The sequence below is a fragment of the Sardina pilchardus genome, chromosome 18 (assembly GCF_963854185.1).
Source record: "Sardina pilchardus chromosome 18, fSarPil1.1, whole genome shotgun sequence".
Taxonomy (NCBI): Eukaryota; Metazoa; Chordata; class Actinopteri; order Clupeiformes; family Clupeidae; genus Sardina; species Sardina pilchardus.
In genome coordinates, this window is record NC_085011.1 from 12,494,536 (window position 1) to 12,511,848 (window position 17,313).

At 40.6% G+C, this 17,313-nt stretch overlaps 2 protein-coding genes across 8 annotated transcripts; one reads left to right on the forward strand and one right to left on the reverse strand.

Moving 5' to 3' along the window:
* Window positions 1-216: 216 nt before the first annotated feature.
* On the reverse strand, window positions 217-9,491 carry tial1 (TIA1 cytotoxic granule-associated RNA binding protein-like 1). Of its 7 annotated transcripts, none has more exons than XM_062520092.1 (14): window positions 9,309-9,491; window positions 8,176-8,272; window positions 7,621-7,719; window positions 7,287-7,341; window positions 7,037-7,124; window positions 6,292-6,360; window positions 5,406-5,481; window positions 4,990-5,098; window positions 3,317-3,412; window positions 3,140-3,224; window positions 2,439-2,562; window positions 2,204-2,358; window positions 1,877-1,912; window positions 217-1,737 (listed from the first exon to the last, which is right to left on the reverse strand). In XM_062520092.1, the coding sequence occupies exons 1-14, from the start codon at window positions 9,335-9,337 to the stop codon at window positions 1,596-1,598; spliced, it is 1,260 nt and encodes a 419-aa protein (XP_062376076.1). In that variant the 5' UTR covers window positions 9,338-9,491; the 3' UTR covers window positions 217-1,595. The 7 variants fall into 7 exon arrangements, with proteins under 7 accessions (XP_062376076.1, XP_062376078.1, XP_062376077.1 ...); XM_062520094.1 differs by having other exon boundaries at window positions 217-1,713; window positions 7,621-7,740; XM_062520093.1 differs by having other exon boundaries at window positions 217-1,716; window positions 7,621-7,740.
* A 629-nt stretch (window positions 9,492-10,120) lies between these two features.
* bag3 (BCL2 associated athanogene 3) lies at window positions 10,121-15,787 on the forward strand. The gene is made up of 4 exons (XM_062520098.1): window positions 10,121-10,528; window positions 12,365-12,694; window positions 12,956-13,330; window positions 13,532-15,787. Exons 1-4 carry the CDS (start codon window positions 10,337-10,339, stop codon window positions 14,672-14,674), a joined length of 2,040 nt encoding a protein of 679 aa, XP_062376082.1. The 5' UTR covers window positions 10,121-10,336; the 3' UTR covers window positions 14,675-15,787.
* The last annotated feature ends 1,526 nt before the right edge of the window (window positions 15,788-17,313 follow it).

Here is a 17,313-nt window from a genome sequence, read left to right on the forward strand (position 1 = left end):
GGGAATATGATAGTGCATGTGCATTATGGACAGGGGACATAGTAAAGTGTACTTCCATGGCTATATTATGTGCAGAGTGTGCAATATATGAAATGCAAATAAAGTACCTTCATTGCAATAGTGTTAATCTATATACCTTTATATTATTCTATGACAATGTATGTTAAACAAAGTACCCGTGTGTAAAGAAAAAAAAATATGGTAACCAACCACAAATACAAGTGTTCTAATTTTATTTTTTTTTACACGCCTTAAAGTTGCAGCCATGTTTTGCGTTGGGTTCAAGTTTGATGCCTGAAAAGAATATCCAATTATCAATTCATGGAGGTTTCTCCTCTGATACAATGGATACATTTTCAAAATCTATAATCTATAATCCAACAGTTCAGCCATTTACATTCATTTAGCAACCCCAATAACACATTTTAAAAACATGCAGTTTACCCTAAGAAGTGGAAAACCCACACCCTGCTCCACAGCTGAAAATGGCACACATATCTGTCAAAGTCTGCAAATGAACACTGAACTGCAAAAGGGCTCTACAACAGATCATCAGCTCTCTACAACGAGTTTCAAACTTGTGAGTTACAAATGATGCGTGAACTGACCTATTAACATTAAGGCTTCTTTGTAAATTACACTGAATTGGTTCAATATGTCAGTCAAGCAATTTGTACCAGTGCTATGTACAGCATTCAATTTGTAGGACTCTATAATGAAGAATGCATGCTTTGGGAAATAAAAACTTACTTTCATACATCGTTATCAAAGGTTATGTACACATTGCCCTTGCTAACTTAAGTCCATAATGAAGACTAACTAAAAAGATGTCAGCTAAACAGTAGCTACAGAGACCTCCACGCTGTATCCAAGATCTGCCGAGAAGAATACTGTGGTGAAATGCAGAGTGATGCTGAAGAGGGGGGAACTATAGACAACGGCACATAGAAATTCATGTACACGGAAACATTTACAAGAAACGGGTCTTTTAAAACTCCCCAAAGTGCCTCAACTTGCGTCGTTTCGTTAAATTAGGACAGTTGGTGCTTTACGTACATAATGAAAAGTGATGGACATTTAGCACGTGTACTGTATCTTCAGCCCACGGGGGCAATTTCTTTTCAAATCAAAAAAGCGTCACTACATCTACAACTAAACATTTCAAACATTTCTAAATGTACCAGTGCAAACCCTGTCTCCAAATCTAGGGGAAAAAAACAAGGAACATTATCCCTTGCCAGCTGTTTAGACCATGTGTAGTCACAAACCCAAATAAGGAGGGGAAAATGTCTTGCATGTCTCGTCTCTCAGTTCATGAAAAGTAATGAGACAGCAAGAAAATAATCAAAAGGAGAATTTCTGTGGTACAGATATGTGTCAGACAATATATTTCATTTTCCCAATTCATGGCATTGAGTCCTATTCAGCCACTCCAAGAGGTGAGTCTCTTTTTAAAAAAAAAAAAAACTTCAGCTGGATTTACTCTTTCCTCCAAGACGTGGTACCCAATCTCATCTCAGCATCGCAATTCTCCATGTGGGGCCAGTTTCCACTCGTTGAGTTGAGTGACTGCGGTTGGTGCGGCGGCCCCCCCCTCACTGTGTCTGGTAGCCAGCCATGCCGAAGGTGGACTGATTGGGCATCACCGGGCCAGGCTGAGGCTGAGAGGGCTGAGTGCCGAACCCTCCCATCCAGCCTGGCGACTGCGACTGTCTGCTAGGTGGAGAACACATGGGGCTGGGGTTTAGGGAAACACAGGGCTATGAGATGTGTCAAAAACATATTGTTGCACACATGTGCAGATATACACTTCTACATACACATATATCACACACCATGCAGAAAAATGTAAATAGAAATCTAATTATTGTGTCACCTTGACATGTTCTGTGCAGCTGCCAGTATGGAGTCCCTAGAAAAACAACAAAGATGTTTTTTTTAATGTATTTATTTATTTATATCAAAGCTATATTGCACATCCAGACTCTAAAAGTCTAAGGAATGATTACATTTTAAACAAGGCAAACAAACTGCGCGTATACATATATATATATATATATATTTATCTTACACCTAACATACAATTTCCATGCCAAAGAGAGGCACCATCACTGGAAACACCAAACGTGAACCTGCTCTTCAGTTTATGCTTTCAACTTAATTTGTGCGAATAGAAAGAGGAAAGAGAAGACGACACACTCACTCCATTCCAAATCCTTGCTGATTCCACGTCTGACCACCATACATGCCGTAGGATGGCATTTGCCAGCCATTGGTCATATACTGACCATACTGCTGCTGCTGCTGCTGGGGATTTCCATACACTTGATTCCACTGTCCCCACTGGCTGTAGTCCATCTGGCATTGAGACATGCTGTTATTGTGTGCTAGTATGGGGGAAAAATCCAACACTTCATGTGAATCTTACAGCGCCTTACCTGTTGCACTGTTTTGCCCATGTCAGGTGACTCTTTGCCCCAGTAACACTTAACAACATGGCCCTCAATGGTGGTTCCATTCACAGAGACAATGGCATGGGCTGCACTCTCATGAGTAGAAAACCTAACAGGGTGAAGCAGCAAGAAATACTGAATGAAAATCCATCATGTACAATAGTACCTCAATAGTACCTCATCTATCACAAAGACATCTCATTTGTGCTTCTTTAGAAGAAACGATGCAGTGTGCCAAGGGATTAGTCGAGTGGTCCCACACTTTAATTGACACTCGTGTTTGTAAACATGTCACCTCTGGTGCAGAGGAACAGTACCATCTAGTGGCCATTTTGAACACTACATGCAAAATGCCTGGAGCAAATCAGTATATGTTTGGCCTATAGATTCACTCACAAGATAACCTAAATATTTAAGAACCATGTGTGTATATTTAATGTGCCATGTTGTCTTTATCATTTAAGATATCATGTCAATAGCAGGCTAGCCACTATGGTTCACTTTTTTATTGCTGTTGTGAAATAAAACTGGTTCCTAGTAGTGCGTCAAATTGAACAGTTGTTTTATTTAGTGTGCACATGTGGTAGTAGTTGTCGATGTAGGAATAGTTGTAGCAGCAGCAGTAGTAGCACTAGATAAATAAATTAAATTAGTCTGTAATTCAAAGAAAATGAGTTACAAACTACCTGATGAAAGAATAGCCTTTTTCAGGAAAAACTCGGATCTCCATGATTTGTCCAAATGGTGAAAATGTCTGTCGCATGAGGTGCTCTGCGGTTGAGAGGGAGGTGGAAGTTCAAGTCAGAAGCTGTGGAAGTCATCAGTTTACTATGTGGAAATACATTTTTAAAAAAAGTTGTTACCTGAGAGGCCAGACTGAATCCCCCCACAGTATACGGTGCAGTTCTGGGGACTCGACTGGTTCACCACGTCTTCAAATCTCAGCTGCTTCGAGCTACCTGAAATTCCAGACAGAAGTTGTTCACGTGATTGCACTGTAATAATAATAATAATAATAATAAAAAAAACGGCTGGTATGTACATTAAGGCCTGGGAATCACAGAGTAACTCCCAAATTAAGACCCAACAAGATCTTGATACAGTGATTATGCAATACTCGATACATTGCAAAATATAGCTCTACAAAAGATCACATATATGTCTAAACATAGTAATAAAAAGGCAAAAAGCTGAAATGTATTTACAGTATTTATGCACTGCATTTCATTACTGAATTAAAATGGTGTGCAAAGTGCGCAGAGGGCCACACTAAGGATACATTAAGTTGTGACTCTGTGAAGTCAAAGACCTGATTACAATATAAATTGTAGAATTGAATGTCTTACTTCAAATATTGATATTTGGCGCCAACGTATCGATGATGTCAGTGTCACAAAAAGAAGTTATGCGATATATTGCAGTATCCATTTTGTCCCACCCCTATAATGTGCATCCCCTAGTTTGACATAATGTGAAAAACAGTTATGTTCAGCGTTCCAGAGATAGCTACTAGAATTAGCAATCTAACCAGCGAGCATTGAACTGGCCTCTCACAACACCTCTTTGCTCCTCTAGAGGCAAAAGAAACTCTCTGGAAGAGGTGGGAGAAAAGAACATGATAACAGCTTTGAGAGTATATATTTTTTGACATACTGTAGTATAATCTATCAATGTGACATAGAGTATAGTGATATCATTGTCAGGAACAATTTTACTGTGCCAAGATGACCGCCAACAACCCGTATACAAACACATTTGGCAAAAATAAATAGCAATATATTGCAGAAAGAAATCGTAATCCTCACTTGTATTGTCAAGCTAAAGAATTGCAATAAAGCATTGTGGTGCAAACATCGTGACAGTCTCTGATCGTCACTTCCACGGCAATTCCCACAAAAAACACTATCTATCCTGTAGTTAGAGGCAAGCCCGTCAGTTAACATGGCTAGCCTATCAAATACCTCAAAAGCTTGAGCAGTTAGGCTAACTGAAGACCAACAGATATCTGTGTGCCTTGAGAGAAGGTGATAGGAGGGGTGCTCTAGAAAGCTCTAGAAAGGTTGTTGTGAGTAGGTCATTGCGAAAAACTTGTGTCGTACCAGTCACTGGCCTTAATAAGAAAAACATAAAATCTGTGGTTCAGCAATGACATTTTGTAGCCTGGCTAGCGCCTACCACTTCTCAAATGACACGTGGTCTGGCAACCAGTCTGGCATTGAAAAAATGTCCAGATCCGTTCATTGGGCGCCCCAGATGTCTATCAAATGCGTCTCTGCATAGCTCATCATGGTCTTGCTTTCTCCCCTGTTCTGTGATTGGCCACCAACATCAGGCGAAAATGGGGGCGTTAGTTTCCAGACTGCCTTAGCAGCGTGAAAGAAATCACCGTGCAAGGCAGTATGGGAACACCCAGGCTAGACATTTTGTTTTTATGCTAGAAACAAACCCGAGAGCTGCATAAAGCTCCTTCAACAGATCACCACTTCCATTGATGAATCCATTGGGCTGTCTATATCACCAATCATTCATTACTCACTCTCTTGTGCGTTTTTGGGAGCAGGAGGCTTCCGAGTGGCCCAGTTTGTTCTGATCTGCCGCCCGCCCAGCCACTGTCCTCCCATGTGCACGATGGCATTCTCTGCATCCTGAAATAAATGGAAAACACAAGTTTCCTCACAAGGTTCCAGACATAATATTCAAAATCTTGATGAACTGTGCCAACTTTATTCTGCACTGTAATCTGTCATATGGTCCAGACCATTTACAACGTTCTACAAGCTACGACAGTCCATCTATTAACGTCTGATAATACTACCAACTTTGTTTACACTAAAGCCATTCTGGTATGTGTTGTGTACTATCTCAGGGGTCTATCTTTACTGTAAAATTATGTAGGAGAATAAACAGAAATAGAAATAACCTTCACTCTGTGTTGCTGCTCTGGAGCCTTACCAGTTTGTTATAGAAGGACACAAATCCATACCCCTTAGATTTCCCAGTTGTCATATCCTTCACCACACGTGCATCCCTGCAGGAACAGGTCACAACACAGTCAGGAGACTTATCATGGGCTTCCGCACAAGTTTAAAGAAAAGGAACCACACACACACACACACACACACACACACACATTGAGAATCACTCGTTTTCTTTGCCCAAATACTAGCCGGCTAAAGCTATCTTCTTCATTTTTTCCTCAGCTCTAAACACTGATGCAAGACTTCATTTGAAAAGAAAAGCAACGAAAAACAAGTACGTAAACATGCAACCTACACTGCAGCTAAATTATGATTGTTTTCTTTAAACAATTTGCTATTTACATTTTTCTTACATTCAACAGTGCCAGCTTTAACCCTGAACATTAAAATGATTAAGGCTTTCAAATCATACATGTCATTTCTTTTTTTTTTTACTAGTAACCATGCATTTCTAGATTTTGCTGATGGTTCTCAGCCTACCAGTAGAAATATACAGAATACATATGCATGTATATTATAAATAGAAATATCAAAGAGAAAAAAGGAATTAAACGGCATACATGGCCTGTTAACAGATTTCTTTATTTTTCCTGGTCAATTCTTTACCACCAATATGGAGTTTGGGAAGCTGCAAATTTCGAAAAATTGACATTTTCAGAATTCTTGGAAAGTCAAACTAGAATCAACACATCTAGGCAAAACCATCATTAAATAACATTTATTTTAAAAAACACACGTCTAAATGGAAAATACTGGACTTGGTTAAAAAATTCTACACTACGTTAAAGGTTAATAACAATATTATTGCAGTATAAAAATGTAAGAAGAATGAATAGATGGAATAATAAAAAAAAATCTACATCTGAGTTTTCCATGTGCACAGTTCCTTGCTGTAAGCCTTCAAGCTCCTGTCCAATCCTATGAGCATTCTGTAAAATAACCAGAGCGCTATTACTGAGCTGAAACTCACAGCTGGGAGCACTGACAGTACTTCAGGTTGTAGTCACAGAAAGGTGGAACTACCTTGAACACGTTATATAACATTCAAAAATACTCACCATTTCCTACAAGAGTCAAAAAAGCATGGGTTGAAAGGCCTACACAAACACATTCACCATTATAAAGCCTTGCCGTAGATATATTTGCATTCTGTTTGGTAGACGCTTCCCAAATGTTGCCAGAAGTTGATTTCAAAGAAAACGCAAGTGAGCTGGGTTATATACTGCTGTATATCTTTCTCTCGGTCAATTTCACGAGCCAGTCGATTTGCTTCATATATTGTACCACATGATTCAGAAGAACTAGCATATTAGATCAGGGAGTCGACCGAACATAGGTGAGGGGACTTACTATCTCAGCCAGTATTCCCCCCTAGGAGAAACCTTTGCTAATCTATATGGTTAAAAATGAATCTCAAGAAAAGCAGAAACTTGGTACGAAGGAAGGAAAACAGAATATATTACAATGCTGAGGAAATAAAACTAAAATATCAGAAAAACTACAATTTATCAGGTATCTTATGGATCAATGCAAATGCACTTGTTAGACCTCGGCGACACCTGACCTCAGAACCAGAAACCTTGAGAAGTTAATTCCAAAACTTACGAGATTTTTCCAAATGGTGCAAAGGCAGCCTTGATATCTTCAGTAGTAATCTCTGGACTCAAATCACCCACAAAGACATGAAAGTGATCTGAAATGACAAAATCCAACAGAAGCATGCAGTTTAAAGTCATGGGAAGTGTGAACAGAAAGTGGCAAATGCTTTAGTTTTTCAATACCTTAGCCTACATCTTGACATTTGTGGAATACATTTTCACTGAAAACACTAACAATCAATCACCCCAATACTTACTGGATGTATCTTTCTTTTGACTACTTGGAGTTGTAGCCCAATTTACCTTCACCTCCTAAAAATGAAATAACTCACTTTAAAATACTGAAAACTACCATATACATTACCAATGATCAACATACTCAATCCACCAAAAGCAACTGTGCATATGCTTACATATGATTAATCTGTGCTGTTTGTGAACGGCTTCCATTAATCTACACTATAAAGTCAAATTATACGTAAAAAAAACAGAGGAGGCTGTAGCACTGCAAATGCAGTCTATAAGCTCTAAAGGTTTTCTGCATAGCAGATTCTAAAAAGAACTGCGAGTATAAACATAATGCTCCCTTACCTTCCCAAGGATCTTCCGGCCATTCATGGCTGCCAACGCAGCAGCCGCATCCCTATGCTCAAAGAACTCCACAAAGCAATATGGGTCATTGCTTGTGTGCTGCAAAACAGACACAGATATCTAGGAGAAATTGGTTGATCATGAATCATTGTAGGTCATATAGGTTCAGGTTGAACAGAAAATAGTACAAAAGAATGTCACATACATTGAGATCAACACAAGTAACTGTCAGTATAAATTAGTAATATGCCATTTACTAGTATGTTACAAACAATCTTTAAAAGCCATTTACAGTAGTAACTTTCCTCTTGACATTCCCACTGTATCAATACTTTTGAACAGAAATACATGTGACCACTTTTCTACAAATAATAAGCCTACACTGTCAGCCATCCATCCCACTGGTCTTTTTAGTCAAGTTTGTTACTTGCCAGATATGGACTTACGTTTTTTTTTTTCAAAAGACATTGCAATTAGCTCATGATCCACATACCAAAAAATCATAATGGACAACACAATATCAATTAGTAAGTTTATACTTTTTAAACCCCTTACCTCTGTTATCATTTTACAGCTTTTACAAGGTCCTATCTGCGTGAACAACTGAAGGATTAAGTTTTCCGTGACATCTCTTGACAGGTTTCCCACATATCTTTGAATAAAAAGAAAATGCATTAACCTCAAATGACGGACTGAACAAGCGGGTCTCTCTCTCTCTCTCTCTCACACACACACACACACACACACACACACACACACACACACTTCTTCTTCAAACGCATAACTATAACGCAGCTTGAAGGTCTACGTTCGACGAATGACCTCGCGTTACCCTCAGATCATTTGTATTCTGGGTGTTGATGATGTCTTGCAATTGGGATGTGGTTGAGGACAAAGCAAGAATGACTAACGTTATTTCATGTAACCGATTCAGAAAATGACCTCAACTACGTGGCTAAAATCGGCCTAACGTTAACGCTATTACCAGAAATGCCAAAAATGTTCAAGTGTTCATCTAGACCACCTGTGATAACGTTAGCAACTTGACACAATCCAAACAACCCTAATGTTCACTGAAGAGACAGGAATGTTGTGAGTGACATGCAACATTACTGTACTATGTGAAAATACTAAAACATATTGTGATGGCGAGACGGGCATGACGACGAACTTCTAAGCTAGCCTTGTTGTATTATTTGTACTTCTAAGTTAAATTGTTTGCTTTCCTGAAGCTAGCTGGCTAACCAGCAATAGAAGTGTCACGCTGACAGTAAACTGACTTGCTTGTAGCTATCCAGTCTTGTTATCTTGTTAGATTTGTTAGCTAATGAAATGAACGTCAACAAATGACCAAAATAGCGATAATAATAATAGCAAGCTAATGTCAGCTCATTCCATGTACCCGTGCGTCAATGTTACACGGATACCGTCAGGACTATGTTTGAGGGTCTGGCTTTCGTGTCTTCTACTTTATTCTACGATAGAGATAAAAAAAAACAGACAATGTCATTAGATCTAAGAAATGGTAACGTTAGCTGGATATGCTAGCTAACTAACCTACATTGACTGGATGCTGACACCAAATGATAACATTAGCTAATGCTAACGTTAGCTTTGTGCTAGGATAGCTAACATTACAGAGGGACTTCGATTTTGGTTTACTGTCTATGGCATTGTGAGTTACTTACAGTGTTTTTGGGTGGCTTTCGTCTTCCATGCTCAGATACCGACAGGTGTGTTGTTACAAAATGTTGTTACTTGAGAGACTCTCGGTGAATACCAACTAGGGTCTCAATTTCTTTCCAAGGTAACTTAGCGCTTAATGTAGAAAATGGCGCAAACCGGTAAGTCAGGAGGAAACCCCGATCAACTTCGCACATGCGTAGAACTGTGTTTAAGAATGTTACAATTACAATGTAACAATCAATGCGACAGATAGTCAACACAGCTGGTCCTGTAAAGTGCGATGGATTTGCTGAAGTTTATTTATCTGCCAAACCTGTTGTGCTTGGAGGCAAAATAATGGAAGGCGTGTACGATGTGTATAAACGAGATAAAAGTAGGCCTAATAGTTCAGTTAAACACAGATAGGCCAAGTATAAATTCATCCAATGAAAGAAAAAAATCGGAAAGTTTAACGTCAATGTGATTTCATCCAAGGATAGCGGAGAGGAGTTTAAGACTCTACAATTTTAAGAGTTAAATTGTATGGCCTCAGAGAACATAAACTATTTTCAGGCAATAGAGACGTTATCCCGTTACAATGGAACGCTGTAGCAAAACAGGTGATGACTATAAACTAGATCAGATGTCTTGTGCATACAAAATACGATCATCGCAGATTGTGACACTAGGCCTACATGACTAGTTGAAATTGCTGAGAAACATTTTGACTATTTCACTAACACCAAACACGTTCTTCCCAGCTTGGCCACAAACTGAGGGCTTGGTTGGATATAGCCTAGTGTATTTTCATAAATGGGTCAGGCTATACTATTGCAATTGGAGGATGATTGCAATATATTAATTGAATCCCATAATATTTTGCAGACACCCATAATATTCTACTGTCTTGGAGATAGCCAATGGAGAACACGCCTCTAGAACTTTCCCCGTCTCTGTAACTTCTCCTTTCCGCGAGCTCATTCTGGAAAGCCAACCCCTCCTTTGCTACGTCACTGAATTGATTCTTTAAAGCATCCGTGTAGTTATTGCAATGGCTCAATATTCAAGACCGAGGATTTCTCAGAGCATGAAGACGCAGTCTCCAATGGTTGCAATGGCCACAAACGACCCTCTTCCTCCGGGTTGGGAAATTAAAATTGATCCACAGACTGGATGGCCATTCTTTGTGGATCACAACAATCGGATAACTACATGGAATGATCCAAGACACGATGGTAAAAAGGTAGGCAATAGAGGTGCCCTTTTGACAACCCGTTAGGAGTCAGTTCATTGCGTTATAAGTTTTTTTTTTTTTTGCGGTCATGAAACGGTGCTTGTCAGTTTGCATGCTGTAGAAGCTTGACATCTTTTTTTAGCTTACAAGTCGTGTTATTAGACGAGGCTGGAACGTTCATTAACCTTGCATGACTCATAGACTATTATAGACGTCTACATCGTTGCCATCGGTATATCTGAAGAACAACATTATGTGTATTTCCAACAATGTGTGCACTGTTGGGATAAACAAAACCTGCATTCAGAAAAACAACATTGTGCCATTATGTTGCAACGACGGTCGCAACCGATAGTGATTCATCATGTCCCTAAATAGTACAGGACTAGCTCACCATTGTGACAGGAACTATTAGCCCTCTACCAACCTTTAATGTTTCTGTATTACGAGTTAAATTTTGCCTGGTTTCTACATGACGCACTGCAGTCATATGCTAAGTCATGCCTTTGAATGATTGACCACCTCCATAATGTTTTAAAGATTCTCGTGTTACCTATGCGCTTGTTCATGGTTACTGTGTGAGTGCATGGTAGGCTATCCCGTGCCCGAAAGTTTCCCATACAAGGGATTTGAGGCGGATCCGCTATCTCCCGTTAACTCACCATGAGCCGGCTACATGACAAGTGGTATTATGCAGTCTTCATCGAACTCAGATATAGTTTAAGTATTGCTCATTTACTCAATTTTAAGAATATTTTTTTCTCTCATACAATAAGTGTATATTTGTTAGAGTCCATAAGTTGCCAGACAAAATTATTTGTTTGTAAGACCAACATTTGGTCTTGTCCAAAGTTAGTGACATGAAGAATCTGCTGGAAAGACGCAGCTGCCAGGAGATAAAATGGGTGCAACAGCGGCTGTGGGCTGCTATGCTAAAATGGCAGAGGACACAGGGGTTAGATTTGTCCCGAGGATTCAGATTTTCTGAAAGTATACATGTACATGTCATTTAAAAGTTACATTAGGAAATCATAATATATTAAGTCCGTGGTTTTCAAAGTGAGTTGGATCACCTCATTCATAACGCTATGAACTATTTTAAAAACTACAGAGACATGATATAATAACACGTAGGCCTATCTTGTGTGTTTAAAAATGGGTGATATCAACTGAACTCTGGGGGCTGATCATAATAATATTTAGAAGTTCACTTACAGTAGTATGGATTTCTCATAGGATCATTAACTTTTTTACAAACTAAAGTTCAGGGAACAGATTCAAACTACATGAAGGCACTTGTGTCCTATTGTCTAAATGTGTCTAAAATGTGCTGCACAACACAATAGTCTTATCCGATACTTGAAAGAAAGCAGTCATGTTCTGTAGACATTTAGTTTACTTTTAGTTTAATTTATTCAAGCTCCATTCAACCTTAGTCACAATCACTACTGTCTCTGTGTAAGTGATCTGGGAGGTGTTACTTTTGACATCAGCCAGGGACATTTCCCGTAACATGCATTGCTTGTTTTTATTCCATGACTGCCAGATTAGATTTCCTATGACATCAGCCAATTTCACTGTGAAATAATGTGCTAAAAATGTGTGCTCAGACAGACTTAGTCTAAGGATGACCAACACCTTAACATTACATCACCAAATGCTTCATAATGTCGGATTATACTGAGAAACTCACCCTCACTTGACAGCCAGTCAGTTGTGATACACACTTATGAAAGTATTTGGCTGTGGTGATGAACGTTTTTCTGTAATGATGACAACATTCAGTGTGCTATGTTCACAAGTTTCACCCATGGTATTTGAACGTCATCTGTCTCACTCCACCAGATGAGTCCCACATCTTCAAACGGGCCCTGTGCTCCCATTGAGCCTTCTCCACTGGACACCCAGAAGGGCTTTGTCAGAGAGATGAAGCTCCCCGTTCTCCGCCCAGGCTATGTCCCCATTCCAGTGCACCATGACAATATTGAACTGCGACAGCCCTGCTTCTCCTACGTCCAGCCGTCCACCCTACAGAACCTCAGAGCAGAGGGACGCACACCGTCCCCTACGCCCACAATACACTGCCGGGCCCGATCCCCTGTGCACATCAATTCAGATGGTTCCCTTGGTGATTCCCACTGTACATCTTGCTCACCTGTTTCACAAGGACCAGAGGTAAGATAATAGAGAAATATTGACCTTTGTGAACCATCTAATTGTCATTTTGAGTTATCATATTTAAGCAACTCATGGCATAATTTTGTAAACGTTGTAGACAGTAGACAGTGGACATAAGTCTCAGAGAGTGACATCTGTCATATTCATGTGACAAATGCCGCTTATGTTTTTTGTTTACTGATTTGTAAATGTTTGTGTTTACTCATTGGAAGCACTTCTTTTTTATCCCAATTCATCTTAACTGATGTTTTCTTCAAGATCCAACGAATGAGTCCAGACACAGTCCCACTCCACCAGCCGTCTCGCCCCAGCAGCACTGGTCTCCAGGCCGGCTATATCCCCATTCCAGTCATACACGAGGGGGCAGGCGGCGGGACACAGCCTCAGATGAACCCCACGTATCACTCCCAGTACTACCCTCCTCCAGCGCACACGGAGTACCAGCCCTCCTACCACTGCCGGCAACCAGAGGAGTGGGGAAGTGTGCACCACGGGCCCGTGTCAGCTCCTCGAGATAACAGGATACACCGGGAGAGTGCCGTCCCTATCCACATCACACAGAGCCGTGACTTGCCGCCCCACCTAAGGGCCCAGTCACCCGTCAGATCACAGGTCATGGGAGAGAGGCCACAGGTAAGAATCCCATAAAGTTTTCTCTTTTTAACTGATCGATGAAGTAAACAAATACATTTTCATCTAATTAAATGATATGGATATTGGTGATAAAATATAAAAAAGGTCAAGGATTTGGTTGTTGTACCCCATCATCTGAACAAGCACATTTCCACAGTATGCTGCAATCGATAATAATGGCCTTCCTCTTTTTTTGTCCAGGTCCAGCATCACATTACACAGAGAGATGCTGCTCCTAAAATGGAAAGGGAGATTCCCAGCAGTCCGACTGTTCAGAGTGAGGATGTTCAAAGACCGACAGCTGGTTCACAACAGCCACAACCCCCACCTCTAATTCAGCAAGTACAACAGCAGCCATCCCAGCAAACAACACAACAAGCATTTCAACAATCACCAACACAAGCATTTCCCCAACCACAATCACAACAAGCGTTTCAACAACCACCACAACAATCCTTTCAGCAACCACCACATCAAGTATATCAACAACCACCACAACAATCGTTTCAACAACCACCACATCAAGTATATCAACAACCACCACAACAATCGTTTCAACAACCACCACATCAAGTATATCAACAACCACCACAACAATCGTTTCAACAACCACCACATCAAGTATATCAACAACCACTACAACAGGCGTTTCAACAGCCACCACAACAAGCGTTTCAACAACCACCACAACCGGCATGTCAACCACCACCACCACAGTCACCACAGCAAGCATATCAACAACCACCACAGCCACCACAACAAGCATATCAACAACCACCACAGTCACCACAACAAGCATATCAACAACCACCACCACCACCGCCACCACCACAACAGCCCCAGCAGACTACCAACATCACCATCCAAGTTCCAGACAAATCAGATCCCCCAGAGCCAGTTGCTCCCCCACAAGAGGCTCCGTCAGCAAAAGCAGAGCCTGATGTTTCAGCTGAGCTGCCGCCTCCAAGTCATCCGGGCCTGATGAAAGTGCAGCGGATTGTGGAGCGGGTGGACAGACTGGAAGAAGAAGTGAAGCAATTCAACGGCAAAAAGACTGAGAAAAGGTATTTACTACTAGAGGAGCTGTTGACCAAAGAGCTACTAGCCTTGGACTCGGTGGACCCTGAAGGGCGATTGGATGTACGTCAGGCAAGACGAGACGGTGTGCGCAAAGTCCAGACAATCTTGGAATACCTGGAGACTCTAGGCGATCAGCCACCACCACCACCAGAGTCTGCGCCTTCAACTAAGGGCTCTGTGGCCGAGGTCTCCGACCAAGAGCAGAAAGGCGAGCCAAGTATGATTGGCCAGGCAGATGTGGAGATGGCAAAGGATATATCCTAATGACTGTGTGTGGAGCCAAAGAGATTGAATGCAAGAAACTTTGGAATGTCTTCTTGTCCACCTTCTTCTGCTTGTCACCTGCCATCACTTGCTGTTTTACTGCTGCCATTAAGTTGCATGCTTAAATTATTTAATGTTTTCTGCTCTCCAACATTTAATGTGATTGGTTGCTGAGTGTTATTCTGTGTCATATGATGTAAAAGCAGTGTTGTTGCCTTTCACCAAGCTAATTACCTTGTAGCAGGACCATAGTGGTGACAGCTATTCAGATATGAGATTTATCGAAGAGGCCTTCAGACAAAAGCAAGTATTTGTTTTTTTACACAGTTATTTGCCTTTTGTCCTTTTAAGAATTGAGTGGTGGCAGTGAAGCTTGAATTCAGAGCTGATATGCCCAGATTCTAGTTTTTGTTTGTGAAAGGGCTAATGGATACAAATAACTCAACGGTTAGCCTTCACTCAGTTTTATTCAAGTTCTTTAAAAGAGCATAATTTTCTAACCAATCACCATCACTTTATCACTGGTGGATTTGATATTGCGTAATGACCACAGTAGTAAATTTGCTGTATTTTTGTGGGGGAATTGTTATGTCATGAAGTTATCATGTGTGTGGTATTACTGTGCTCTCAGTTTGCCCATCTTCTGCTGCTTCTCCCAATGCCTGTTTTGTGATATTGGCACTTGTATCACTATAGTATTGTAATACGTTTACAAATGAATATTACTGTCAATTATATTCATATTAATGATAATATATTTTTACTTAAGATTTTTGTGCCAAATGTTTTTACAATATGAAGATCTATTGTAAAGGCAGTCCATGATGTCCATTAAAATGTGCAAAAAATAATATATGTGGACAATAAAAAATATATATATATTTAAATGTAAATGTAATTCAAAATCTCACATTGTCACTGGTCAATACGAGCCACATTATCTGCATCAGCTCTCAGTGGCTACGGTGTAGCAAGGGAATGCAGCATTGGTTGCAGTGTGTCTGTGAAACTATACACAATGTTCATCACAGCTTAAAAGTTGCAAGTTGCAACAGTATTGACATCTTGATGTCATAACTGCATGGCTGTGAATAAAATGCATATGAAAATGCTGATGCCATAAAGTGTGCCTTTTGTCATGTTTCATAATAGCTTTCTGACGGACCCCTTGGATTCCAGCATACACTCATTCCAGTGTATCTGCTCACCACAAGTTCAAAAACATAACACATAAAAAAATACTTTTCATTCAAAAACTGTACTATAGGAAGTGGCAGTTAGAACAATCAGGAAAAGGTGTCAACTGTAATAAAACGTTTGAGCTTACTGATTGCTTTAAACGCAGAAGAAGTTTAGTAACTTGAAAATCATGTATTTACAATGAATTGTTTGGAATGATGTAATGTTTTTAAATTGTACAGTCAGAAGATAAGACAAAGAGTTGACTTAAGACAAAACGCTTTTGTCCAAAGCAATTTTTTTTACAACTTACAAAAGCGCTGCATGGTGACAGTTTTATACATCTCTAGGTAGATGTGAAATGGAAACGGAATCTAATGGAATAAATATCCACAAAGCTGCTGGTCTGGCTACTGTCTTTACAGATATATTTAATATCTCACTTAGAACCTCACTTGCATGAAAAACACCACTATTGTTCCCATTCCGAAGACAAATGACTATCGGTTTCTGGTACTAACCCGCATTGTAATGAAGTGCTTTGAGAGGCTGAAATATGTTAAGACAATCATCCCAACCAATAGGCTGCCGACAGGATTTCCTCACCAACAGAATGTGTATTTGCAATAAATAACACCTCCTCCACCTTGATCCTCAACACCCACAGGGCAGTGTTCCTGATCACCAGCAACCCACAGGGCAGTGTTCCTGATCACCAGCAACCCACAGGGCAGTGTTCCTGATCACCAGCAACCCACAGGGCAGTGTTCTTGATCACCAGCAACCCACAGGGCAGTGTTCCTGATCACCAGCAACCCACAGGGCAGTGTTCCTGATCACCAGCAACCCACAGGGCAGTGTTCTTGATCACCAGCAACCCACAGGGCAGTGTTCCTGATCACCAGCAACCCACAGGGCAGTGTTCCTGATCACCAGCAACCCATAGGGCAGTGTTCCTGATCACCAGCACTGGTCAAAGGGCCTCCGGAGCAGAGATTAGGCTCCTGGCAGAGAGGTGCCTGGACAATAATCTCGCTCTCAATGTCAGCAAAACTAATGGTCATGGACTTCAAAACATAGAATACAGCTCACACCCCGTATACATCAGTGAGTATACTGTGTGGAGAGAGTCACTATAGCTTTAATTCCTTGGGGGTAACTACAGTGATGACCTCAACTCAATGCCTTAATTAGGCTGAGGAAAACTCAGATGCCCATCCTCACAAGGAGGAACTTCAACACTCAACAGGTGTGAACAGGTAGAATCCTCACAGGGTGTTTTACATCCTGGTATGGCAGCTGCACTGCAAGGGACAACGAAAGCCCAACAAAAGGTTAAAAGATAAAAGTTACAATCACACAACTCATGCAATTCAGGACATCGACAATACACGCTGGCTCAGGAGTACAAGATGCATCATGAAAGACTCCAGCCACCCTGCACTGGCACTTACAATGAC

Excerpts from the sequence above, each read along its gene's own strand:
- bag3 (XM_062520098.1), top strand. The coding sequence starts at position 10,337 with ATGGCTCAATATTCAAGACCGAGGATTTCTCAGAGCATGAAGACGCAG. Across the intron at positions 10,529-12,364 it reads CAAGACACGATGGTAAAAAG|ATGAGTCCCACATCTTCAAA; the intron begins GTAGGCAATAGA and ends TCACTCCACCAG. Across the intron at positions 12,695-12,955 it reads CTGTTTCACAAGGACCAGAG|ATCCAACGAATGAGTCCAGA; the intron begins GTAAGATAATAG and ends GTTTTCTTCAAG.
- tial1 (XM_062520090.1), bottom strand. The coding sequence starts at position 9,337 with ATGGAAGACGAAAGCCACCCAAAAACACT. Across the intron at positions 5,099-5,405 it reads TGTCCTTCTATAACAAACTG|GATGCAGAGAATGCCATCGT; the intron begins GTAAGGCTCCAG and ends CATTTATTTCAG. Across the intron at positions 1,913-2,203 it reads CAGCAAGGATTTGGAATGGA|GGACTCCATACTGGCAGCTG; the intron begins GTGAGTGTGTCG and ends TTGTTTTTCTAG.